We start from the raw sequence: 26,365 nt of genomic DNA, 5'->3' as shown, positions 1-26,365 counted from the left end.
CTTAAAGTGTTTCCTCTGCCCACCTGGGACTCTCTTGCCGTGTCAGAGCTCCGAGTAGAGCACTTGTTTTGGGAGTCTCGTATCGGGCATGCAGACAATGTTACCCGTCCATCGGAGCTGATTGAGCGTGGTCAAAGCTTCGATGCTGGGGATGTTGGCCTGAGTGAGAACACTGATGTTGGTGCACCTATCCTGCCAATGGATTAGCAGGATCTTGCGGAGGCACCGTTGGTGGTACCTCTCCAGTGCTTTGAGGTGCCTGCTATACATGGTCCATGTCTCTGAAGCATACAGGAGGGTAGGTATCACTACTGCTCTGTAGACCATGAGCTTGGTGCTGGGTTTGAGTCCTGGTCTTCAAACACACTCTTCCTCAGACGACCGAAGGCTGCACTGGCACACTGAAGGCGGTGTTGGACTTCGTCATCGACGTCTGCCCTTGTTGACAGTAGGCTCCCGAGGTATGGAAAGTGGTCCACGTTGTCCAAGGCCTCGTAATGGATTTTGATAATCGGGGAGCAGTACTGTGTGGCGGGGGCAGGTTGGTAGAGGACCTTTGTCTTACGGATTTTTAGTGTAAGGCCCATGCTCTCGTACGCTTCGGTGAAGGTGTTGACGATGGTTTGGAGTTCGACCTCCGAGTGAGCGCAGATGCAAGCTTCATCGGCGTACTGTAATTCGATGACAGAGGATGGGACGACCTTGGATCTGGACTGGAGGTGACGGAGGTTGAACAGTTTCCCGTTTGTTCTGTAGATTAGCTTCATTCCATCGGGGAGCTTACTGAGGGTGAGATGGAGCATTGCAGCAAGGAAGATCGAGAAGAGTGTTGGTGCGACCTACGCATGGAGGCAGTGGGCATGGCTGAGCTACTAAATGAGTACATTGCCTCTGTCTTCACCAAGGAAGAGGATGCTGCCATAGACATAATGAAGGAGGAGGTAGTGGAGATACTTAATAGGATAAAAATTAATAAAGAGAAGAATTAGAAAGGCTGGCTGTACTTAAAGTAGATAAATCACCAGGAGCGGATGGGATGCATCCTAGGATGCTGAGGGAATTGAGGGCGGAAATTGTGGAGGTACTAGCCATAATATTCCAATCCTCCATAGATACGGGGGGTGGTGCCAGAGTGCTGGAGAATTGGAAATGTTACATCCTTGTTCAAAGAAGGGTGTAAAGATAAACCCAACAACCACAGGCCAGTCAGTTTAACCTCGGTAGTAGGGGAGCTTTTAGAAACAGTAATCAGAGACAAAATTAACAGTCACTTGGACAAGTGTGGATTAATTAAGGAAAGTCAGCACGGATTTGTTAAAGGCAAATTGTGTTTAACTAACTTGATCGAGGTTTTTGATGCGGTAACAGAGAGGGTTGATGAGGGCAATGCGGTTGACGTGGTGTACATGGACTTCCAAAAGGCGTTTGATAAAGTACCACATAATAGGCTTGCCAGCAAAGTTGAAGCCCATGAAATAAAAGGGACAGTGGCAGCATGGATACGAAATTGGCTAAGTGACAGGAAACAGAGAGTAGTGGTGATCGGTTGTTTTTCGGACTGGAGGAAGGTACACAGTGGTGTTCCCCAGGGGTCGGTACTAGGACCACTGCTTTTCTTGATATATATTAATGAATTGGACCTGGGTGTACAGGGCACAATTTCAAAATCTGCAGATGACACAAAACTTGGCAGTATAGTGAACAGTGAGGAGGAGAGTGATAGACTTCAGGAAGACAGACAGGCTGGTGGAATGGGCGGACACGTGGCAGATGGAATTTAACGCAGTGCGAAGTGATACATTTTGGTGGAAAGAATGAAGAAAGGATGTATAATTAAAGGGTAAATCCTGAAGGGGGTGCATGAACAGAGAGACCTGGGGGTATATGCGCACAAATCGTTGAAGGTGGCAGGGCAGGTTGAGAAAGCAGTTAAAGAGGCTTATGGGATCCTGGGCTTCATAAATGGTATAGAGTGCAAAAGTGTGGAAATTATGATGAACCTTTATAAAACACTAGTTTGGCCCCAACTGGAGTATTGTGTCCAATTCTGGGCACCGCACTTCAGGAAGGATGTGAAGGCCTTAGAGAGGGTGCAGAAAAGATTGACGAGAATGGTTCCAGGGATGAGGGACTTCAGTTACGTGGATAGACAGGAGAGGGGGAGGCTGGACAAGCGTGTGAGGGAGAAGGGAATAGAGGGTTACGCTGATAGATTTAGATGAGGAAAGACGGGAGGAGGCTCGAGTGGAGCATAAACACCGGCATGGACTGGTTGGGCCGAATGACCTGTTTCTGTGCCGTATATCCGCTGTAATCCTGTGTAAGCTGGGGTTTTTCTCCTTGGAGCAGATTGAGAGGAGATTTGATCGAAGTGTTCAAAATCATGAGGGGTCTGGACAGAGTAGATAGAGAGAAACTGTTCCCATTGGCGGAAGGGTCAAGAACCAGAGGACTCAGATTTAAGGTGATTGGCAAAAGTACGAAAGGCGACATGAGGAAAAACTTTTTTACGCAGCGAGTGGTTAGGATCTGGAATGTGGATAAGTACCTGAAGGAAAAAAAAATTGCAGGGCTACGGGGAAAGGGCGGGGAGTGGGACTAGCTGAAGTGCTCTTGCAGAGAGCCAGCACGGGCTCGACGGGCCGAATGGCCTCCTTCTGTGCTGTAACCATTCTATCATTCTTTGATTATACCAATTACTTTAAATCTATGCCCCCTGGTTACTGACCTCTCTGCTAAGAGAAATAGGTCCTTCCTATCCACTCTATCCAGGCCCTTCATAATTTTATACACCTCAATTAATGGTGATGTTGGTTGAGGGATAAATATTGGCCCCAGGACACCGGGGAGAACTCCCCTGCTCCTCTTCAAAATAGTGCCGTGGGATCTTTTAAATCCACCTGAGAGAGCAGACGGGGCCTCGGTTTAACATCTCATTCGAAAGACGGCACCTCAAACAGTGCAGCACTCCCTCAGTACTGCCCCTCCGACAGTGCAGCGCTCCCTCAGTACTGCCCCTCCGACAGTGCAGCGCTCCCTCAGTACTGCCCCTCCGACAGTGCAGCGCTCCCTCAGTACTGCCCCTCCGACAGTGCGGCGCTCCCTCAGTACTGCCCCTCCGACAGTGCAGCGCTCCCTCAGTACTGCCCCTCCGACAGTGCGGCGCTCCCTCAGTACTGCCCCTCCAACAGTGCGGCGCTCCCTCAGTACTGCCCCTCCGACAGTGCAGCGCTCCCTCAGTACTGCCCCTCCGACAGTGCAGCACTCCCTCAGTACTGCCCCTCCGACAGTGCAGCGCTCCCTCAGTACTGCCCCTCTGACAGTGCAGCGCTCCCTCAGTACTGACCCTCCAACAGTGCAGCGCTCCCTCACTACTGACCCTCCGACAGTGCAGCGCTCCCTCAGTACTGACCCTCCGACAGTGCAGCGCTCCCTCAGTACTGACCCTCCGACAGTGCAGCGCTCCCTCAGTACTGCCCCTCCGACAGTGCAGCGCTCCCTCAGTACTGCCCCTCCGACAGTGCAGCGCTCCCTCAGTACTGCCCCTCCGACAGTGCAACACTCCCTCAGTACTGCCCCTCCGACAGTGCAGCACTCCCTCAGTACTGCCCCTCCGACAGTGCGGCGCTCCCTCAGTACTGACCCTCCAACAGTGCAGCGCTCCCTCAGTACTGCCCCTCCGACAGTGCGGCGCTCCCTCAGTACTGTCCCTCCGACAGTGCAGCACTCCCTCAGTACTGCCCCTCCGACAGTGTAGCGCTCCCTCAGTACTGCCCCTCCGACAGTGTAGCGCTCCCTCAGTACTGCCCATCCGACAGTGCAGCACTCCCTCAGTCCTGCCCCTCCGACAGTGCAGCACTCCCTCAGTACTGCCCCTCCGACAGTGCGGCGCTCCCTCAGTACTGCCCCTCCGACAGTGCAGCACTCCCTCAGTACTGCCCCTCCGACAGTGCAGCACTCCCTCAGCACTGCCCCTCCGACAGTGCAGCACTCCCTCAGTACTGCCCCTCCGACAGTGCGGCGCTCCCTCAGTACTGCCCCTCCGACAGTGCTGCACTCCCTCAGCACTGCCCCTCCGACAGTGCAGCGCTCCCTCAGTACTGCCCCTCCGACAGTGCAGCGCTCCCTCAGTACTGCCCCTCCGACAGTGCAGCACTCCCTCAGCACTGCCCCTCCGACAGTGCAGCGCTCCCTCAGTACTGCCCCTCCGACAGTGCAGCACTCCCTCAGCACTGCCCCTCCGACAGTGCAGCGCTCCCTCAGTACTGCCCCTCCGACAGTGCAGCACTCCCTCAGTACTGCCCCTCCGACAGTGCGGCGCTCCCTCAGTACTGCCCCTCCGACAGTGCTGCACTCCCTCAGCACTGCCCCTCCGACAGTGCAGCGCTCCCTCAGTACTGCCCCTCCGACAGTGCAGCGCTCCCTCAGTACTGCCCCTCCGACAGTGCAGCACTCCCTCAGCACTGCCCCTCCGACAGTGCAGCGCTCCCTCAGTACTGCCCCTCCGACAGTGCAGCACTCCCTCAGCACTGCCCCTCCGACAGTGCAGCGCTCCCTCAGTACTGCCCCTCCGACAGTGCAGCACTCCCTCAGTACTGCCCCTCCGACAGTGCGGCGCTCCCTCAGTACTGCCCCTCCGACAGTGCAACACTCCCTCTGCACTGCACTGGAGTGTCAGCCTAGATTTTTGTGCTCAAGTCTCTGGAGTGGGACTTGAACCCACGACCTTCTGACTCAGAGGCAAGAGTGCTGCCCACTTTTTAAAAATATATTATTGATTAAACATTAATAACATTTCCTACATCGTGATCATTCCATTGTATCCTACAAATCCATTCCTCCGCTCTGCACAGCCATTCCTCCACCACATAATAACATCAAAACCTGAAGTTTTTTTGTCTCCCATAACATATACTAATCTATTTTACTTTAAAAACTGATCAGTAATCCTGGCTCCGAATAAGGGAAGTGTGCCTGATAATCCCCCCATCATTTAATCTCTGGCCCTTCCCTCCTCTCATGCTCCTTCCCAACATTTCGGGCAGCTGTTGCTTTCTCCTGCAGACTCCGGCTCTTTTTCACCTCCTGTTTGAACCTTCCCTGCAGTTTCAGCCTCCTCCTTCCATTAGGTTTGGGCCGAGGAGCTGCCCCTTCTCCCTCCTTCTGCCCCTCACTAACCTTACCCTTTCCACACGATGCCACCCCACCCCCCACTTCCATGTCTCTGTCCCCCTCTGACTCCTCACTCTCGAGCTCTTCTGTAACCTCCCGTCCATGCTCCCCGTCAGATAATCTCCCTTACAGAGTCTTCCTGCTATCACGGTTTCTCCAGTGGTGCCGCTCCCTTCGACCTCATCTCCACCGCTGACCCTTGCTCCCCGTTTCTTCTCTCTCTGGGACAATGGTGCATCTGCACCTATCTTGCTCCCTTCTGACGTCTTTGTCTCCCCGCTCCCGTCCTGCTGCCCCTTTAAGACTCCTGCCTCTTTCACCCTCTCTTTGTCTTGCCCCCTCCTGCTCCCCAAGATGTCCGACTCCCCACATTTCTTTGGAGTACTTACACTTACCCCACACCCCACTCCCACTTCCTCTCCCCCCGTGGACACCAAATTCTTTAGGGAGAGCTGAACCGTATTATGGCTCGACTCTGCCCTCGACCCGTGCTGCCCGCTGCTGTCTTTGTCCTTTTTCACCATACTTGGTGTGTTTTCCACCATCTCCATCCTGTTCTCTGCTCCACAATTTTCTGCTCTTCCTGTGCTCTTTTCTCCTTCCATTCACCAGCTGTGTCCTCCGCCTGCTCCGCTCCTCCGCCTGCTCCACTCACTCCTGCTCCTTCTCCCATTTCCTCGTCATTCAAGGGGCTTCCTTCTGCCTCACACTCACAGCGGGTGGGGCCTTTGTGACACACCCCACAGCTTGCCGCCTTGCAGCTCCGAGCGATGTGTCCAGACTCGCCGCAGTTATAACAATACAAGTCTGGACAGCTTCTTACAAGATGGTCGTGTCCAAGACAATAATAACAAACATTCACCTGGTTATCATGCAGTACTCGGAAGGACTGCACCCCTTCCATTGTCTCGAATTTCACGCTATACGGCAATGACTTCACCCCCTCTGGGAACCGTACCTTTACACAGAAGATAGGAGCAGTAGGCCATTCGGCCCCTCGAGCCTGTTCCACCATTTAATAAGATCATGGCTGATCATCCAAATTCAGTACCCTGTCCCTGCTTTCTCCCCATATCCCTTGATCCCTTTAGCCTTCAGAAATATATCTAGCTCCTTCTTGAATATATTTAATAAGTTGGCCTCAACTGCCTTCTGTGGTAGAGAATTCCACAGGTTCACCACTCTCTGGGTGAAGAAATTCCTCCTCATCTCTGTCCTAAATGGCTTACCCTTTATCCTTAGACTGTGACCCCTGGTTCTGGACACCCCTGCCATCTGGAACATCCTTCCTGCATCTAGTCTGTCTAGTCCTGTTAGAATTTTATAAGTTTCAATGAGATCCCCTCTCGAGATCTAGCAAAAATAAATCTAATTAATCTCTCCTCATACGTCATTCCTGCCATCCAAGGTATCAGTCTGGTGAATTTTTGCTGCACTCCCTCCATGGCAAGAACATCCTTCCTCAGATAAGGCGACCAAAACTGCACATAATACTCAAGGTGTGGTCTCACCAAGGCCCTGTACAACTGCAGCAAGACATCCTTGCTCCTGTACTCGAATCCTCTCGCTATGAAGGCTAACATACCATTTGCCTTCTTAACCGTGTGCTGCACCTGCATGCTTACCTTCAGCGACTGGTGCACAAGGACACCCAGGTCTCGTTGCACTTCCCCTTTTCCCAATCTATTGGCGTTCAGATAATAATCTGTCTTCCTGTTTTTGCCACCAAAGTGGATAACCTCGCATTTATCCACATTATACTGCATCTGCCCAATCACCCAACCTGTCCAAATCATACTGGAGTTTCTTGGCATCCTCCTCACAGCACACACGCCCACTCAGCTTTGTGTCGTCTGCAAACTTGGAGACATTACATCTAGTTCCCTCGTCTAGATCATTAATATATATTGTGAATAGCTGGGGCCCTAGCACTGATCCCTGTGGTACCCCACTAGTCACTGCCTGCCACTCGGAAAAAGACCTGTTTATTCCAACTCTTTGCTTTCTGTCTGCCAACCAGTCCTCTGTCCAAGTCAATACCTTACCCCCAATCCCATGTGCTTTAATCTTGCATGCCAATCTCTTATGCAGGACCTTATCGAAAGCCTTCTGAAAGTACAAATACACCACATCCACTGGTTCTCCCTTATCTATTCTACCAGTTACATCCTCGTCCAGCAACGCCTCGATTTCAAAATTCTCATCCTCGTGTTCAAATCCCTCCATGGCCCTTGCCCCCTCCCTATCACTGTAACTAACCTCCTCCAGCCCCACAACCCCCCCGAGATCGCTGCGCTCCTCCAATTCTGCCCTCTTGAGCATCCCTGGTGGAAGGCAGGAGAGAGATCAAATGACAAAAGGGATGATGGTGCAAGATGAAAGGGGGTCATAATGGGACAAGTAAAGAAACAAAAGATGGGTCTAGAGGAGGTGTAAATGGGAATGGCAGAATCATCACCAACAGCTGCCGTCTGAAATAATGGGGGCAGTGGTTATGGTCTGTTTTTATTTCAGATTTCCAGCACCCTGTTTTTGTAATATTGCACCAAGATCATTCGAAGTTAAAGCAAACAGTGTGAGGGACGGGCAATTCAGAGACACGTAAATCACATGGACTTTAAACAAAAACGGATAATAAACCAAGGTTGATGCAAAAGACAAAACTAATTAACCTCACAACAATGCAATCTACATTTAGATTACTCCAGGATTACATATTCCACTCAATAAAACCGCAAATTCATTGGAAATAATTTAAATTAATTAAAACTGCTGTGTCAGTTTGTTTAAGTCCCATATTTCTGTCTTCAAGTCACTTGACATTTCTGCAAACTACTGAAAGCAAACAAAACAATTCACTTTAAAAAACAAAGCCGAGGATATAACAGCACCCTCGCGAAGTGGGTCACGTGGGCCCTGTCTGTGCTCACACTCTCCCCTGGACTATTTATATGTGGGTGGGAGGTGGGAGCTTTTTATAGCCAAGTGACGACTCACATTATTGATCGTCTAGGTAATTACTGTTACCATAGCAACAGAGAATCCATATCAGTCTCTTTCTGTCTGCAGCCTTTGACACGGTTGACTGCTCCATCCTCCTCCGGCACCTCTCCTCTATTGTCCAGCTGGGTGGGACTGCACTCGCCTGGTTCCATTCTTATCTATCTAATTGTAGCCAGAGAATCACCTGCAACGGCTTCTCTTCCCACTCCCGCTTCGTTACCTCTGGTGTACCCCAAGGATCTATCCTTGGCCCCTCCTATTTCTCATCTACATGCTGCCCCTTGGTGACATCATCCGAAAACACAGCGTCAGTTTCCACATGTACGCTGACAACAACCAGCTCTACCTCACTACCACATCTCTCCACCCTGCTATGGTCTCTAAATTGTCAGACTGTTTGTCCGACACCCAGTTCTGAATCAGCAGAAATTTCCTCCAATTAAATATTGGGAAGACTGAAGCCATTGTTTTCAGTCCCCGCCACAAACTCCGTTCCCGAGCCACTGACTCCATCCCTCTCCCTAACATCTGTCTGAGGCTGAACCACACTGTTCACAACCTTAGTGTCTTATTTGACCCTGAAATGAGCTTCCGACCACATATCCACGGCATAACTAAGACCGCCTAGTTCCACCTCCGTAACAGCGCCCGTCTCCGCCCGTGCCTCAGCTCATCCGCTGCTGAAACCCACATCCATCCCTTTGTTACCGCGAGACTTGACTATTCCAACGCACTCCTGGCTGGCCTCCCACAAACTTTTGGTCATCCAAAACTCGGCTGCCCGTGTCCTAACTCACACCAAGTCCCGTTCACCCACCACCCCTGTGCTCGCTGACATACATTGACTCCCAGTTAAGCAATGCCTTGATTTCAAAATTCTCATCCTTGTTTTCAATTCCCTCCATGGCCTCGCCCCTTCCCTATCTCTGTAATCTTTTCCAGCTCTATAATTTCCCTACACCTCTGTGTTCCACCTATTCTGGGCTTTTGAACATCCCCGATTTTAATCGCTCCACCATTGCCAGGGCCCGAAGCTCTGGAATTCCCTCCCTAAACCTCTCCGCCTCTCTCTCCTCCTTTAAGACGCTCCTTGAAACCTACCTCTCATCTGCCCTGATTTCCCCTTGTGTGGCTTGGTGTTAAATTTTGTTTTATTTTGATAATGCTCCTGTGAAACGCCCTGGGATGTTTTATTACGTTAAAGGTGCTATATAAATGCAAGTTGTTGTTGTTGTCACATGAACTTAAGAACATAAGAAAAGCCAGTGGAAGAAAAGGTCTTTCAACCCATCGACTCCGTTCTGTCCAAAGTCTTTCCCTGATTATTGTGTGATGGTCTCCCTAACCACCCTCCCACCGGTCCCCTAGTGTAAAGAACACTAAGGGGGTGAAATTCCATTCAAGGCTTGGGCATTGTAGGGGTGCTTTATGGTGTTGGTGTGGGCTGGTGCCAACCTGGCGCATCATGTGGCAGCCAGGGTGTACAGCATCAAGTGAAGTAAATCTGGCCATGGTGAGACCATCCCTGGCCTCCCAGGCTGCAACGTGGTCGGGTGCTGATGCCCTCTGTTCTGTGCAGCATCAGGTGATTGCGGGGAAGGTTGGTGTTGTTGTTGGTGCTGCTGGTGTTGGGGCTGATCGTGGTGGGATTCTGAGGGCCAAGGTGAGAGAGTTTCAAGGGCAGCGATGCTGATAGAATAGATGGCAGGTGAAGTTGAGATGACAGAAGCGATCTGTCAATGGTGAGAGGGGCTGTTCCAATGAGGTGACAACCTGCATAAAGATCAATCTGTGGTCCAAATCTGCACTTGGAAAGTGACCAGCTGTGAGGTGGGAGCTTTATAGTACATTTCAAGCTGTCAACTAATCAGCTGATTCAATGGCCATTGAACTCCTGCCTCAGGTTAACAGACATGGTCCACGAGCAGCGAGGACCCCATGGGCGAGCAGTGAAAGTTAAAAGGTAAGGTAAGGTCAACAAGCCAATAATTGCTTTCATTGGGTTGCCTGCCTCTGCGCATTGGGTCAGATCTGAGATCACAGACACGCCATTGGGAAAGCGGGATGACAGTGGGTTCTCGACCCGCTGTCAAAAAAAAATCAAATTTCCCAACTGACCCGCTACCGATCCCGCCCGCTGACCACCCCGGAAAATTTCAGCCACTGATAGAGATTGATTGGTGCGATTAGTCAACAACTCCATTATCATGGTTCATACGGCTACCAGGATGGAGAGGGCAAACTAGATGGACCTGGGTCTTTTTTTGGTCCAGCAATTCCGATATTCCTATAGGGGAAAATCTGGCATTTCCCTGAGGGGTCCTGCCAGTTTCCCACCAGAGGTAGGGCAGATGATTAGGTGAATGCCCCCCCCATCCCTCCACCCCCCCATCCCGCACCCCTCCCCCACCCCCCACCCCACCCCCACCCCCTCCAATCCCCTCAAACCCCAACCCCCGAGAATTTCAGAGTCACAATTTCAGCCCCTTCCTTCCCTGAAAAGATAACAATGACGCCGTGTTGTGCCGTAGAACTTACCCATCAGGCCTGAGATCTGGAATGGCCCTGTCCAGGGTGAGCTGGTCACTGAGGTAACTGTTGTAGCCATAGTACTGGAACTTCTTCAAAGCAATCCGCCTGTTTTTGGGGGTGAGGTCATGGCCCCAGTGAGTGAAGAGCACGGAATCAGCGAGGACATCAGAAGCCTCATTCTCCTCTTGCTTCTGCGGAACTTCTGAAGGGTGAAAGGAGGTTACACGTCAGGAATCAAATGGTAGGAAAAGATTTATAAGGCAGCTCAACCAGTAATATTTTCACAGCAATGTGAACAGTGCGTTTGTTCTTATAACACAGAATAGAATATTACAGCACAGAAGGAGGCCAGTCAGTCCATTCTCTCTTTCGAAGAGCAATCCAGTTAGTCCCACTCCCCCTGCTCTTTCCCCAGATCAGCCAATTCTCTTTTGAAGGCGTCTATTGAATCTGTATCCACTGCCCTATCAGGCAGTACATTCCCAATCCTAAACACTCGCTGCGTAAAAACGTTTTTCCTCACGTCGCCTCTGGTTCTTTTGCCAATCACCTTCAATCTGAACGTAAAATACGGCAAGTACGGAAAGGGGAAATATTCACACTGTTACAATTGCGTGTTAGTGGGTCGCGCTCTCGAGGTGGGAGGGGCTAGGAGTGAGCAGGTGCTGCTGGGTGCATTATTTAAATGGGTGAGAGATTACAGAATGCTGCGGTACAGAGGGATCTGGGGGTCCTCGTACATGAAACAAAGTTAGCATGTAGGTACAGCGAGTAATTAGGAAGGCAAATGGAATGTTGGCCTTTATTGCAAGGGGGATGGAGGATAAAAGTAGGGAACATAACATAATAAGAACAAAAGAAGTAGGAGCAGGAGTAGGCCATACGGCCCCTCGGGCCTGCTCCGCCATTCAATAGGTTCATGGCTGATCATGTCCACTTCCCTGCCTGCTCCCCGTAACCCCTAATTCCCTTATTAGCTAGGAAACTGTCTATCGCCGTTTTAAATTTATTTAATGTCGCAGCTTCCACAGCTGTTACAACTGTACAGGGCGTTGGTGAGACCACACCTGGAGTACTGCGTACAGTTTTGGTCTCCTTATTTAAGGAGCGATATACTTTCATTGGAGGCAGTTCAGAGAAGGTTCACGAGGTTGATTCCGGGGATGAAGGGGTTGTCTTATGAAGAAAGGTTGAGCAGGTTGGGCCTATACTCATTGGAGTTTAGAAGAATGAGAGGAGATCTTATTGAAACATAAGATTCTGAGGGGGATTGACAGGGTAGATGCGGAGAGGATGTTTCCCCCTCGTGGGGGAATCTAGAACTCGGGGGCATAGTCTCAGAATAAGTGGTCGCCCATTTAAGATGGAGATGAGGAGGAATTTCTTCTCTCAGAGGGGCGTGAATCTGGAATTCTCTACACCAGAGAGCCGTGGAAGCGGAGTCATTGAATATATTCAAGGTGGAGACAGACAGATTTTTGAGCTACAGGAGAGTCAAGGGTTATGGGGAGAGAGCAGGAAAGTGGAGTTGAGGCCAAAATCGGATCAGCTGTGATCTCATTAAATGGCGGAGGAGGCTCGAGGGGCCGAATGGCCGACTCCTGCTCCTATTTCTTATGTTCTTATGTGCTTGATTGCTGCAGGGAGTTGGAGTGAGTTTGTAAACAGTTGGTGGTAGGTTTTTGGTTTTCTTTCAGGTTTGAGGGCCTTTTTGGTCCATAAACAGCAGCCAGAGGGGCCCGGAGTGCTGGGCCTGGAGTGCTGGGCCTGGGGTGCTGGGCCCAGAGTGCTGGGCCGGGAGTGCTGGGCCCGGAGTGCTGGGCCGGAAGTGCTGGGCCGGAAGTGCTGGGCCCGGAGTGCTGGGCCTGGGGTGCTGGGCCCGGGGTGCTGGGCCTGGAGTGCTGGGCTCGGAGTGCTGGGCCTGGAGTGCTGGGCCCAGAGTGCTGGGCCTGGAGTGCTGGGCCTGGAGTGCTGGGCTCGGAGTGCTGGGCCTGGAGTGCTGGGCCTGGAGTGCTGGGCCTGGAGTGCTGGGCCCAGAGTGCTGGGCCCGGAGTGCTGGGCCCGGAGTGCTGGGCCTGGAGTGCTGGGCCTGGGGTGCTGGGCCCGGAGTGCTGGGCCTGGAGTGCTGGGCCTGGAGTGCTGGGCCTGGAGTGCTGGGCCCGGAGTGCTGGGCCTGGAGTGCTGGGTCCGGGGTGCTGGGCCTGGGGTGCTGGGCCTGCAGTGCTGGGCCCGGAGTGCTGGGCCTGGGGTGCTGGGCCCGGGGTGCTGGGCCTGGAGCGCTGGGCTCGGAGTGCTGGGCCTGGAGTGCTGGGCTCGGAGTGCTGGGCCTGGAGTGCTGGGCCTGGAGTGCTGGGCCTGGAGTGCTGGGCCTGGAGTGCTGGGCCTGGAGTGCTGGGCCCGGGGTGCTGGGCCCGGAGTGCTGGGCCTGGAGTGCTGGGCCTGGAGTGCTGGGCTCGGAGTGCTGGGCCTGGAGTGCTGGGCCCGGGTTGCTGGGCCTGGGGTGCTGGGCCTGGAGTGCTGGGCCTGGGGTGCTGGGCCCAGAGTGCTGGGCCCGGAGTGCTGGGCCTGGAGTGCTGGGCCTGGAGTGCTGGGCCTGGGGTGCTGGGCCTGGAGTGCTGGGCCTGGGGTGCTGGGCCTGGAGTGCTGGGTCCGGGGTGCTGGGCCTGGGGTGCTGGGCCTGGAGTGCTGGGCCCGGAGTGCTGGGCCTGGAGTGCTGGGCCTGGAGTGCTGGGTCCGGGGTGCTGGGCCTGGAGTGCTGGGCCCGGAGTGCTGGGCCTGGGGTGGTGGGCCCGGGGTGCTGGGCCCGGGGTGCTGGGCCCGGGGTGCTGGGCCTGGAGTGCTGGGCTCGGAGTGCTGGGCCTGGAGTGCTGGGCTCGGAGTGCTGGGCCTGGAGTGCTGGGCCTGGAGTGCTGGGCCAGGGGTGCTGGGCCCGGGGTGCTGGGCCCGGGGTGCTGGGCCTGGAGTGCTGGGTCCGGGGTGCTGGGCCCGGGGTGCTGGGCCTGGGGTGCTGGGCCCGGGGTGCTGGGCCTGGAGTGCTGGGCCTGGGGTGCTGGGCCGGGTGTGCTGGGCTCGGAGTGCTGGGCCTGGAGTGCTGGGCCCGGGGTGCTGGGCCCAGAGTGCTGGGCCCGGAGTGCTGGGCCTGGAGTGCTGGGCCCGGGGTGCTGGGCCTGGGGTGCTGGGCCCGGGGTGCTGGGCCTGGGGTGCTGGGCCCGGGGTGCTGGGCCTGGTGTGCTGGGCCTGGAGTGCTGGGCCTGGAGTGCTGGGTCCGGGGTGCTGGGCCTGGGGTGCTGGGCCTGGAGTGCTGGGCCCAGAGTGCTGGGCCCTGAGTGCTGGGCCCGGAGTGCTGGGCCTGGAGTGCTGGGCCTGGAGTGCTGGGCCTGGGGTGCTGGGCCCGGAGTGCTGGGCCCGGAGTGCTGGGCCTGGAGTGCTGGGCCTGGAGTGCTGGGCCTGGAGTGCTGGGCCCGGAGTGCTGGGCCTGGAGTGCTGGGTCCGGGGTGCTGGGCCTGGGGTGCTGGGCCTGGGGTGCTGGGCCCGGGGTGCTGGGCCTGGAGTGCTGGGCTCGGAGTGCTGGGCCTGGAGTGCTGGGCTCGGAGTGCTGGGCCTGGAGTGCTGGGCCTGGAGTGCTGGGCTCGGAGTGCTGGGCCTGGAGTGCTGGGCCTGGAGTGCTGGGCCTGGAGTGCTGAGCCCGGGGTGCTGGGCCCGGAGTGCTGGGCCTGGAGTGCTGGGCCTGGAGTGCTGGGCCTGGAGTGCTGGGCTCGGAGTGCTGGGCCTGGAGTGCTGGGCCCGGGGTGCTGGGCCTGGGGTGCTGGGCCTGGAGTGCTGGGCCTGGGGTGCTGGGCCCAGAGTGCTGGGCCCGGAGTGCTGGGCCCGGAGTGCTGGGCCCGGGGTGCTGGGCCCGGGGTGCTGGGCCCGGGGTGCTGGGCCTGGAGTGCTGGGCTCGGAGTGCTGGGCCTGGAGTGCTGGGCCTGGAGTGCTGGGCTCGGGGTGCTGGGCCTGGAGTGCTGGGCCTGGAGTGCTGGGCCTGGGGTGCTGGGCCTGGAGTGCTGGGCCCGGAGTGCTGGGCCTGGAGTGCTGTGCCTGGAGTGCTGGGTCCGGGGTGCTTTGCCTGGGGTGCTGGGCCTGGAGTGCTGGGCCCGGAGTGCTGGGCCTGGGGTGGTGGGCCCGGGGTGCTGGGCCGGGAGTGCTGGGCTCGGAGTGCTGGGCCCAGAGTGCTGGGCCCGGAGTGCTGGGCCCGGAGTGCTGGGCCTGGAGTGCTGGGCCTGGAGTGCTGGGCCTGGGGTGCTGGGACCGGAGTGCTGGGCCCGGAGTGCTGGGCCTGGAGTGCTGGGCCTGGAGTGCTGGGCCTGGAGTGCAGGGCCCGGAGTGCTGGGCCTGGAGTGCTGGGTCCGGTGTGCTGGGCCTGGGGTGCTGGGCCTGGAGTGCTGGGCCCGGAGTGCTGGGCCTGGGGTGCTGGGCCCGGGGTGCTGGGCCTGGAGTGCTGGGCCTGGGGTGCTGGGCCCTGAGTGCTGGGCCCGGAGTGCTGGGCCCGGAGTGCTGGGCCTGGAGTGCTGGGCCTGGAGTGCTGGGCCTGGGATGCTGGGCCTGGAGTGCTGGGCCTGGGGTGCTGGGCCTGGAGTGCTGGGTCCGGGGTGCTGGGCCTGGGGTGCTGGGCCTGGAGTGCTGGGCCCGGAGTGCTGGGCCTGGAGTGCTGGGCCTGGAGTGCTGGGTCCGGGGTGCTGGGCCTGGGTTGCTGGGCCTGGAGTGCTGGGCCCGGAGTGCTGGGCCCGGGGTGCTGGGCCTGGAGTGCTGGGCTCGGAGTGCTGGGCCTGGAGTGCTGGGCCCGGGGTGCTGGGCCTGGAGTGCTGGGCTCGGAGTGCTGGGCCCGGGGTGCTGGGCCTGGGGTGCTGGGCCTGGAGTGCTGGGCCTGGGGTGCTGGGCCTGGAGTGCTGGGCCTGGGGTGCTGGGCCTGGAGTGCTGGGTCCGGGGTGCTGGGCCTGGGGTGCTGGGCCTGGAGAGCTGGGCCCGGAGTGCTGGGCCTGGAGTGCTGGGCCTGGAGTGCTGGGTCCGGGGTGCTGGGCCTGGAGTGCTGGGCCCGGAGTGCTGGGCCTGGGGTGGTGGGCCCGGGGTGCTGGGCCCGGGGTGCTGGGCCCGGGGTGCTGGGCCTGGAGTGCTGGGCTCGGAGTGCTGGGCCTGGAGTGCTGGGCTCGGAGTGCTGGGCCTGGAGTGCTGGGCCTGGAGTGCTGGGCCAGGGGTGCTGGGCCTGGAGTGCTGGGTCCGGGGTGCTGGGCCTGGGGTGCTGGGCCTGGAGTGCTGGGCCCGGAGTGCTGGGCCTGGGGTGCTGGGCCCGGGGTGGTGGGCCTGGAGTGCTGGGCCTGGGGTGCTGGGCCCTGAGTGCTGGGCCCGGAGTGCTGGGCCCGGAGTGCTGGGCCTGGGGTGCTGGGCCTGGAGTGCTGGGTCCGGGGTGCTGGGCCTGGGGTGCTGGGCCTGGAGTGCTGGGCCCGGAGTGCTGGGCCTGGAGTGCTGGGCCTGGAGTGCTGGGTCCGGGGTGCTGGGCCTGGGTTGCTGGGCCTGGAGTGCTGGGCCCGGAGTGCTGGGCCCGGGGTGCTGGGCCTGGAGTGCTGGGCTCGGAGTGCTGGGCCTGGAGTGCTGGGCCCGGGGTGCTGGGCCTGGAGTGCTGGGCCTGGAGTGCTAGGCTCGGAGTGCTGGGCCTGGAGTGCTGGGCCCGGGGTGCTGGGCCCGGGGTGCTGGGCCCGGGCTGCTGGGCCTGGAGTGCTGGGCTCGGAGTGCTGGGCCTGGAGTGCTGGGCCTGGAGTGCTGGGCCCGGAGTGCTGGGCCTGGAGTGCTGGACCTGGAGTGCTGGGCCTGGAGTGCTGGGCCCAGGGTGCTGGGCCAGGAGTGCTGGGCCTGGAGTGCTGGGCCTGGAGTGCTGGGCTCGGAGTGCTGGGCCTGGAGTGCTGGGCCCGGGGTGCTGGGCCTGGAGTGCTGGGTCCGGTGTGCTGGGCCTGGGGTGCTGGGCCTGGAGTGCTGGGCCCGGAGTGCTGGGCCTGGAGTGCTGTGCCTGGAGTGCTGGGTCCGGGGTGCTGGGCCTGGGGTGCTGGGCCTGGAGTGCTGGGCCCGGAGTGCTGGGCCTGGGGTGGTGGGCCCGGGGTGCTGGGCCGGGAGTGCTGGGCTCGGAGTGCTGGGCCTGGAGTGCTGGGCCCGGGGTGCTGGGCCTGGGGTGCTGGGCCCGGGGTGCTGGGCCTGGGGTGCTGGGCCCGGGGTGCTGGGCCTGGGGTGCTGGGCCGGGAGTGCTGGGCCTGGAGTGCTGGGTCCGGGGTGCTGGGCCTGGGGTGCTGGGCCTGGAGTGCTGGGCCCAGAGTGCTGGGCCCGGAGTGCTGGGCCCGGAGTGCTGGGCCTGGAGTGCTGGGCCTGGAGTGCTGGGCCTGGGGTGCTGGGCCCGGAGTGCTGGGCCCGGAGTGCTGGGCCTGGAGTGCTGGGCCTGGAGTGCTGGGCCTGGAGTGCTGGGCCCGGAGTGCTGGGCCTGGAGTGCTGGGTCCGGGGTGCTGGGCCTGGAGTGCTGGGCCTGGAGTGCTGGGAACGGAGTGCTGGGCCTGGGGTGCTGGGCCCGGGGTGCTGGGCCTGGAGTGCTGGGCTCGGAGTGCTGGGCCTGGAGTGCTGGGCTCGGAGTGCTGGGCCTGGAGTGCTGGGCCTGGAGTGCTGGGTCCGGGGTGCTGGGCCTGGGTTGCTGGGCCTGGAGTGCTGGGCCCGGAGTGCTGGGCCCGGGGTGCTGGGCCTGGAGTGCTGGGCTCGGAGTGCTGGGCCTGGAGTGCTGGGCCCGGGGTGCTGGGCCCGGAGTGCTGGGCCTGGAGTGCTGGGCCTGGAGTGCTAGGCTCGGAGTGCTGGGCCTGGAGTGCTGGGCCCGGGGTGCTGGGCCCGGGGTGCTGGGCCCGGGGTGCTGGGCCTGGAGTGCTGGGCTCGGAGTGCTGGGCCTGGAGTGCTGGGCCTGGAGTGCTGGGCTCCGAGTGCTGGGCCTGGAGTGCTGGGCCTGGAGTGCTGGGCCTGGAGTGCTGGGCCCGGGGTGCTGGGCCCGGAGTGCTGGGCCTGGAGTGCTGGGCCTGGAGTGCTGGGCTCGGAGTGCTGGGCCTGGAGTGCTGGGCCCGGGGTGCTGGGCCTGGGGTGCTGGGCCTGGAGTGCTGGGTCCGGGGGGCTGGGCCTGGGGTGCTGGGCCTGGGGTGCTGGGCCCGGGGTGCTGGGCCTGGGGTGCTGGGCCTGGAGTGCTGGGTCCGGGGTGCTGGGCCTGGGGTGCTGGGCCAGGAGTGCTGGGCCCAGAGTGCTGGGCCCGGAGTGCTGGGCCCGGAGTGCTGGGCCTGGAGTGCTGGGCCTGGAGTGCTGGGCCTGGGGTGCTGGGCCCGGAGTGCTGGGCCCGGAGTGCTGGGCCTGGAGTGCTGGGCCTGGAGTGCTGGGCCTGGAGTGCTGGGCCCGGAGTGCTGGGCCTGGAGTGCTGGGTCCGGGGTGCTGGGCCTGGGGTGCTGGGCCTGGAGTGCTGGGCACGGAGTGCTGGGCCTGGGGTGCTGGGCCCGGGGTGCTGGGCCTGGAGCGCTGGGCTCGGAGTGCTGGGCCTGGAGTGCTGGGCTCGGAGTGCTGGGCCTGGAGTGCTGGGCCTGGAGTGCTGGGCTCGGAGGGCTGGGCCTGGAGTGCTGGGCCTGGAGTGCTGGGCCTGGAGTGCTGGGCCCGGGGTGCTGGGCCCGGAGTGCTGGGCCTGGAGTGCTGGGCCTGGAGTGCTGGGCTCGGAGTGCTGGGCCTGGAGTGCTGGGCCCGGGGTGCTGGGCCTGGGGTGCTGGGCCTGGAGTGCTGGGCCTGGGGTGCTGGGCCCAGAGTGCTGGGCCCGGAGTGCTGGGCCTGGAGTGCTGGGCCCGGGGTGCTGGGCCTGGGGTGCTGGGCCCGGGGTGCTGGGCCTGGGGTGCTGGGCCCGGGGTGCTGGGCCTGGGGTGCTGGGCCTGGAGTGCTGGGCCTGGAGTGCTGGGTCCGGGGTGCTGGGCCTGGGGTGCTGGGCCTGGAGTGCTGGGCCCAGAGTGCTGGGCCCGGAGTGCTGGGCCCGGAGTGCTGGGCCTGGAGTGCTGGGCCTGGAGTGCTGGGCCTGGGGTGCTGGGCCCGGAGTGCTGGGCCCGGAGTGCTGGGCCTGGAGTGCTGGGCCTGGAGTGCTGGGCCTGGCGTGCTGCACCCGGAGTGCTGGGCCTGGAGTGCTGGGTCCGGGGTGCTGGGCCTGGGGTGCTGGGCCTGGAGTGCTGGGCCCGGAGTGCTGGGCCTCGGGTGCTGGGCCCGGGGTGCTGGGCCTGGAGTGCTGGGCTCGGAGTGCTGGGCCTGGAGTGCTGGGCTCGGAGTGCTGGGCCTGGAGTGCTGGGCCTGGAGTGCTGGGCTCGGAGTGCTGGGCCTGGAGTGCTGGGCCTGGAGTGCTGGGCCTGGAGTGCTGGGCCCGGGGTGCTGGGCCCGGAGTGCTGGGCCTGGAGTGCTGGGCCTGGAGTGCTGGGCTCGGAGTGCTGGGCCTGGAGTGCTGGGCCCGGGGTGCTGGGCCTGGGGTGCTGGGCCTGGAGTGCTGGGCCTGGGGTGCTGGGCCCGGAGTGCTGGGCCCGGAGTGCTGGGCCCGGAGTGCTGGGCCTGGAGTGCTGGGCCTGGAGTGCTGGGCCTGGGGTGCTGGGCCTGGAGTGCTGGGCCTGGGGTGCTGGGCCTGGAGTGCTGGGTCCGGGGTGCTGGGCCTGGAGTGCTGGGCCCGGAGTGCTGGGCCTGGAGTGCTGGGCCTGGAGTGCTGGGCCTGGAGTGCTGGGTCCGGGGTGCTGGGCCTGGGGTGCTGGGTCCGGGGTGCTGGGCCTGGGGTGCTGGGCCTGGAGTGCTGGGCCCAGAGTGCTGGGCCCGGAGTGCTGGGCCCGGAGTGCTGGGCCTGGAGTGCTGGGCCTGGGGTGCTGGGCCCGGAGTGCTGGGCCCGGAGTGCTGGGCCTGGAGTGCTGGGCCTGGAGTGCTGGGCCTGGAGTGCAGGGCCCGGAGTGCTGGGCCTGGAGTGCTGGGTCCGGGGTGCTGGGCCTGGGGTGCTGGGCCTGGAGTGCTGGGCCCGGAGTGCTGGGCCTGGGGTGCTGGACCCGGGGTGCTGGGCCTGGAGTGCTGGGCCTGGGGTGCTGGGCCCTGAGTGCTGGGCCCGGAGTGCTGGGCCCGGAGTGCTGGGCCTGGAGTGCTGGGCCTGGGGTGCTGGGCCTGGAGTGCTGGGCCTGGGGTGCTGGGCCTGGAGTGCTGGGTCCGGGGTGCTGGGCCTGGGGTGCTGGGCCTGGAGTGCTGGGCCCGGAGTGCTGGGCCTGGAGTGCTGGGTCCGTGGTGCTGGGCCTGGGTTGCTGGGCCTGGAGTGCTGGGCCCGGAGTGCTGGGCCCGGGGTGCTGGGCCTGGAGTGCTGGGCTCGGAGTGCTGGGCCTGGAGTGCTGGGCCTGGAGTGCTGGGCTCGGAGTGCTGGGCCTGGAGTGCTGGGCCCGGGGTGCTGGGCCTGGGGTGCTGGGCCTGGAGTGCTGGGCCTGGGGTGCTGGGCCCAGAGTGCTGGGCCCGGAGTGCTGGGCCCGGAGTGCTGGGCCTGGAGTGCTGGGCCTGGAGTGCTGGGCCTGGGGTGCTGGGCTGGAGTGCTGGGCCTGGGGTGCTGGGCCTGGAGTGCTGGGTCCGGGGTGCTGGGCCTGGAGTGCTGGGCCCGGAGTGCTGGGCCTGGAGTGCTGGGCCTGGAGTGCTGGGTCCGGGGTGCTGGGCCTGGGTTGCTGGGCCTGGAGTGCTGGGCCCGGAGTGCTGGGCCCGGGGTGCTGGGCCTGGAGTGCTGGGCTCGGAGTGCTGGGCCTGGAGTGCTGGGCCCGGGGTGCTGGGCCCGGAGTGCTGGGCCTGGAGTGCTGGGCCTGGAGTGCTAGGCTCGGAGTGCTGGGCCTGGAGTGCTGGGCCCGGGTGGCTGGGCCCGGGGTGCTGGGCCCGGGGTGCTGGGCCTGGAGTGCTGGGCTCGGAGTGCTGGGCCTGGAGTGCTGGGCTCGGAGTGCTGGGCCTGGAGTGCTGGGCCTGGAGTGCTGGGCCTGGAGTGCTGGGCCCGGGGTGCTGGGCCCGGAGTGCTGGGCCTGGAGTGCTGGGCCTGGAGTGCTGGGCTCGGAGTGCTGGGCCTGGAGTGCTGGGCCCGGGGTGCTGGGCCTGGGGTGCTGGGCCTGGAGTGCTGGGTCCGGGGTGCTGGGCCTGGGGTGCTGGGCCTGGAGTGCTGGGCCCGGAGTGCTGGGCCTGGAGTGCTGTGCCTGGAGTGCTGGGTCCGGGGTGCTGGGCCTGGGGTGCTGGGCCTGGAGTGCTGGGCCCGGAGTGCTGGACCTGGGGTGGTGGGCCCGGGGTGCTGGGCCGGGAGTGCTGGGCTCGGAGTGCTGGGCCTGGAGTGCTGGGCCCAGAGTGCTGGGCCCGGAGTGCTGGGCCTGGAGTGCTGGGCTTGGAGTGCTGGGCCTGGAGTGCTGGGCCCGGAGTGCTGGGCCAGGAGTGCTGGGTCCGGGGTGCTGGGCCTGGGGTGCTGGGCCTGGGGTGCTGGGCCTGGAGTGCTGGGCCCGGAGTGCTGGGCCTGGGGTGCTGGGCCCGGGGTGCTGGGCCTGGAGTGCTGGGCTCGGAGTGCTGGGCCTGGAGTGCTGGGCTCGGAGTGCTGGGCCTGGACTGCTGGGCCTGGAGTGCTGGGCTCGGAGTGCTGGGCCTGGAGTGCTGGGCCTGGAGTGCTGGGCCTGGAGTGCTGGGCCCGGGGTGCTGGGCCCGGAGTGCTGGGCCTGGAGTGCTGGGCCTGGAGTGCTGGGCTCGGAGTGCTGGGCCTGGAGTGCTGGGCCCGGGGTGCTGGTCCTGGGGTGCTGGGCCTGGAGTGCTGGGCCTGGGGTGCTGGGCCCAGAGTGCTGGGCCCGGAGTGCTGGGCCCGGAGTGCTGGGCCTGGAGTGCTGGGCCTGGAGTGCTGGGCCTGGGGTGCTGGGCCTGGAGTGCTGGGCCTGGGGTGCTGGGCCTGGAGTGCTGGGTCCGGGGTGCTGGGCCTGGGGTGCTGGGCCTGGAGTGCTGGGCCCGGAGTGCTGGGCCTGGAGTGCTGGTCCTGGAGTGCTGGGTCCGGGGTGCTGGGCCTGGGTTGCTGGGCCTGGAGTGCTGGGCCCGGAGTGCTGGGCCCGGGGTGCTGGGCCTGGAGTGCTGGGCTCGGAGTGCTGGGCCTGGAGTGCTGGGCCCGGGGTGCTGGGCCCGGAGTGCTGGGCCTGGAGTGCTGGGCCTGGAGTGCTGGGCTCGGAGTGCTGGGCCTGGAGTGCTGGGCCCGGGGTGCTGGGCCCGGGGTGCTGGGCCCGGGGTGCTGGGCCTGGAGTGCTGCGCTCGGAGTGCTGGGCCTGGAGTGCTGGGCCTGGAGTGCTGGGCTCGGAGTGCTGGGCCTGGAGTGCTGGGCCTGGAGTGCTGGGCCTGGAGTGCTGGGCCCGGGGTGCTGGGCCCGGAGTGCTGGGCCTGGAGTGCTGGGCCTGGAGTGCTGGGCTCGGAGTGCTGGGCCTGGAGTGCTGGGCCCGGGATGCTGGGCCTGGGGTGCTGGGCCTGGAGTGCTGGGTCCGGGGTGCTGGGCCTGGGGTGCTGGGCCTGGAGTGCTGGGCCCGGAGTGCTGGGCCTGGAGTGCTGGGCCTGGAGTGCTGGGTCCGGGGTGCTGGGCCTGGGGTGCTGGGCCTGGAGTGCTGGGCCCGGAGTGCTGGGCCTGGGGTGGTGGGCCCGGGGTGCTGGGCCCGGGATGCTGGGCCCGGGTTGCTGGGCCTGGAGTGCTGGGTCCGGGGTGCTGGGCCTGGGGTGCTGGGCCCGGAGTGCTGGGCCTGGAGTGCTGGGCCTGGAGTGCTGGGCCTGGAGTGCTGGGCCCGGAGTGCTGGGCCCGGGGTGCTGGGCCCGGGGTGCTGGGCCTGGGGTGCTGGGCCCGGGGTGCTGGGCCTGGAGTGCTGGGCCTGGGGTGCTGGGCCGGGAGTGCTGGGCCTGGAGTGCTGGGCCCGGAGTGCTGGGCCCGGGGTGCTGGGCCTGGGGTGCTGGGCCCGGGGTGCTGGGCCCGGGGTGCTGGGCCCGGAGTGCTGGGCCCGGAGTGCTGGGCCTGGAGTGCTGGGCCCGGGGTGCTGGGCCCGGGGTGCTGGGCCTGGAGTGCTGGGCCTGGGGTGCTGGGCCGGGAGTGCTGGGCCAGGAGTGCTGGGCCCGGAGTGCTGGGCCCGGGGTGCTGGGCCCGGAGTGCTGGGCCTGGATTGCTGGGCCTGGAGTGCTGGGCTCGGAGTGCTGGGCCTGGAGTGCTGGGCCCGGGGTGCTGGGCCTGGGGTGCTGGGCCTGGAGTGCTGGGTCCGGGGTGCTGGGCCTGGGGTGCTGGGCCTGGAGTGCTGGGCCCGGAGTGCTGGGCCTGGAGTGCTGTGCCTGGAGTGCTGGGTCCGGGGTGCTGGGCCTGGGGTGCTGGGCCTGGAGTGCTGGGCCCGGAGTGCTGGGCCTGGGGTGGTGGGCCCGGGGTGCTGGGCCGGGAGTGCTGTGCTCGGAGTGCTGGGCCTGGAGTGCTGGGCCCGGTGTGCTGGGCCCAGAGTGCTGGGCCCGGAGTGCTGGGCCTGGTGTGCTGGGCCCGGGGTGCTGGGCCTGGGGTGCTGGGCCCGGGGTGCTGGGCCTGGGGTGCTGGGCCCGGGGTGCTGGGCCTGGGGTGCTGGGCCTGGAGTGCTGGGCCTGGAGTGCTGGGTCCGGGGTGCTGGGCCTGGGGTGCTGGGCCTGGAGTGCTGGGCCCAGAGTGCTGGGCCCGGAGTGCTGGGCCCGGAGTGCTGGGCCTGGAGTGCTGGGCCTGGAGTGCTGGGCCTGGGGTGCTGGGCCCGGAGTGCTGGGCCCGGAGTGCTGGGCCTGGAGTGCTGGGCCTGGAGTGCTGGGCCTGGAGTGCTGGGCCCGGAGTGCTGGGCCTGGAGTGCTGGGTCCGGGGTGCTGGGCCTGGGGTGCTGGGCCTGGAGTGCTGGGCCCGGAGTGCTGGGCCTGGGGTGCTGGGCCCGGGGTGCTGGGCCTGGAGTGCTGGGCCTGGAGTGCTGGGCTCGGAGTGCTGGGCCTGGAGTGCTGGGCCCGGGGTGCTGGGCCCGGGGTGCTGGGCCCGGGGTGCTGGGCCTGGAGTGCTGGGCTCGGAGTGCTGGGCCTGGAGTGCTGGGCCTGGAGTGCTGGGCTCGGAGTGCTGGGCCTGGAGTGCTGGGCCTGGAGTGCTGGGCCTGGAGTGCTGGGCCCGGGGTGCTGGGCCCGGAGTGCTGGGCCTGGAGTGCTGGGCCTGGAGTGCTGGGCTCGGAGTGCTGGGCCTGGAGTGCTGGGCCCGGGGTGCTGGGCCTGGGGTGCTGGGCCTGGAGTGCTGGGTCCGGGGTGCTGGGCCTGGGGTGCTGGGCCTGGAGTGCTGGGCCCGGAGTGCTGGGCCTGGAGTGCTGGGCCTGGAGTGCTGGGTCCGGGGTGCTGGGCCTGGGGTGCTGGGCCTGGAGTGCTGGGCCCGGAGTGCTGGGCCTGGGGTGGTGGGCCCGGGGTGCTGGGCCCGGGATGCTGGGCCCGGGTTGCTGGGCCTGGAGTGCTGGGTCCGGGGTGCTGGGCCTGGGGTGCTGGGCCCGGAGTGCTGGGCCTGGAGTGCTGGGCCTGGAGTGCTGGGCCTGGAGTGCTGGGCCCGGAGTGCTGGGCCCGGGGTGCTGGGCCCGGGGTGCTGGGCCTGGGGTGCTGGGCCCGGGGTGCTGGGCCTGGAGTGCTGGGCCTGGGGTGCTGGGCCGGGAGTGCTGGGCCTGGAGTGCTGGGCCCGGAGTGCTGGGCCCGGGGTGCTGGGCCTGGGGTGCTGGGCCCGGGGTGCTGGGCCCGGGGTGCTGGGCCCGGAGTGCTGTGCCCGGAGTGCTGGGCCTGGAGTGCTGGGCCCGGGGTGCTGGGCCCGGGGTGCTGGGCCTGGAGTGCTGGGCCTGGAGTGCTGGGCCCGGAGTGCTGGGCCTGGGGTGCTGGGCCCGGGGTGCTGGGCCTGGAGTGCTGGGCTCGGAGTGCTGGGCCTGGAGTGCTGGGCTCGGAGTGCTGGGCCTGGAGTGCTGGGCCTGGAGTGCTGGGCTCGGAGTGCTGGGCCTGGAGTGCTGGGCCTGGAGTGCTGGTCCTGGAGTGCTGGGTCCGGGGTGCTGGGCCTGGGTTGCTGGGCCTGGAGTGCTGGGCCCGGAGTGCTGGGTCCGGGGTGCTGGGCCCGGGGTGCTGGGCCTGGAGTGCTGGGCCTGGAGTGCTGGGCTCGGAGTGCTGGGCCTGGAGTGCTGGGCCCGGGGTGCTGGGCCCGGGGTGCTGGGCCTGGAGTGCTGGGCTCGGAGTGCTGGGCCTGGAGTGCTGGGCCTGGAGTGCTGGGCTCGGAGTGCTGGGCCTGGAGTGCTGGGCCTGGAGTGCTGGGCCTGGAGTGCTGGGCCCGGGGTGCTGGGCCCGGAGTGCTGGGCCTGGAGTGCTGGGCCTGGAGTGCTGGGCCCGGGATGCTGGGCCTGGGGTGCTGGGCCTGGAGTGCTGGGTCCGGGGTGCTGGGCCTGGGGTGCTGGGCCTGGAGTGCTGGGCCCGGAGTGCTGGGCCTGGAGTGCTGGGCCTGGAGTGCTGGGTCCGGGGTGCTGGGCCTGGGGTGCTGGGCCTGGAGTGCTGGGCCTGGGGTGCTGGGCCTGGAGTGCTGGGCCTGGAGTGCTGGGTCCGGGGTGCTGGGCCTGGGGTGCTGGGCCTGGAGTGCTGGGCCCAGAGTGCTGGGCCCGGAGTGCTGGGCCCGGAGTGCTGGGCCTGGAGTGCTGGGCCTGGAGTGCTGGGCCTGGGGTGCTGGGCCCGGAGTGCTGGGCCCGGAGTGCTGGGCCTGGAGTGCTGGGCCTGGAGTGCTGGGCCTGTAGTGCTGGGCCCGGAGTGCTGGGCCTGGAGTGCTGGGTCCGGGGTGCTGGGCCTGGGGTGCTGGGCCTGGAGTGCTGGGCCCGGAGTGCTGGGCCTGGGGTGCTGGGCCCGGGGTGCTGGGCCTGGAGTGCTGGGCCTGGAGTGCTGGGCTCGGAGTGCTGGGCCTGGAGTGCTGGGCCCGGGGTGCTGGGCCCGGGGTGCTGGGCCCGGGGTGCTGGGCCTGGAGTGCTGGGCTCGGAGTGCTGGGCCTGGAGTGCTGGGCTCGGAGTGCTGGGCCTGGAGTGCTGGGCCTGGAGTGCTGGGCCTGGAGTGCTGGGCCCGGGGTGCTGGGCCCGGAGTGCTGGGCCTGGAGTGCTGGGCCTGGAGTGCTGGGCTCGGAGTGCTGGGCCTGGAGTGCTGGGCCCGGGGTGCTGGGCCTGGGGTGCTGGGCCTGGAGTGCTGGGTCCGGGGTGCTGGGCCTGGGGTGCTGGGCCTGGAGTGCTGGGCCCGGAGTGCTGGGCCTGGAGTGCTGGGCCTGGAGTGCTGGGTCCGGGGTGCTGGGCCTGGGGTGCTGGGCCTGGAGTGCTGGGCCCGGAATGCTGGGCCTGGGGTGGTGGGCCCGGGGTGCTGGGCCCGGGATGCTGGGCCCGGGTTGCTGGGCCTGGAGTGCTGGGTCCGGGGTGCTGGGCCTGGGGTGCTGGGCCCGGAGTGCTGGGCCCGGAGTGCTGGGCCTGGAGTGCTGGGCCTGGAGTGCTGGGCCCGGAGTGCTGGGCCCGGGGTGCTGGGCCCGGGGTGCTGGGCCTGGGGTGCTGGGCCCGGGGTGCTGGGCCTGGAGTGCTGGGCCTGG

General features: G+C 63.9%; 1 protein-coding gene across 1 annotated transcript in view; it reads right to left on the bottom strand.

The window, feature by feature from the left end:
- LOC147107196 (polypeptide N-acetylgalactosaminyltransferase 18-like) overlaps positions 1 to 26,365 on the bottom strand; it is a 729,889-nt gene that overhangs the window by 301,039 nt on the left and 402,485 nt on the right. Inside the window, exon 2 of the mRNA XM_086008375.1 lies at positions 10,714 to 10,909. Within this exon, the coding sequence (XP_085864501.1) occupies positions 10,714 to 10,909 (196 nt within the window). The remainder of the gene's footprint in view (positions 1 to 10,713; positions 10,910 to 26,365) is intronic.

Source organism: Somniosus microcephalus, chromosome 15 (assembly GCF_052327205.1).
Source record: "Somniosus microcephalus isolate GS21.2 chromosome 15, FLI_Smic_1.0, whole genome shotgun sequence".
NCBI lineage: Eukaryota > Metazoa > Chordata > Chondrichthyes > Squaliformes > Somniosidae > Somniosus > Somniosus microcephalus.
This window is presented reverse-complemented; position numbering and strand designations above follow the sequence as displayed.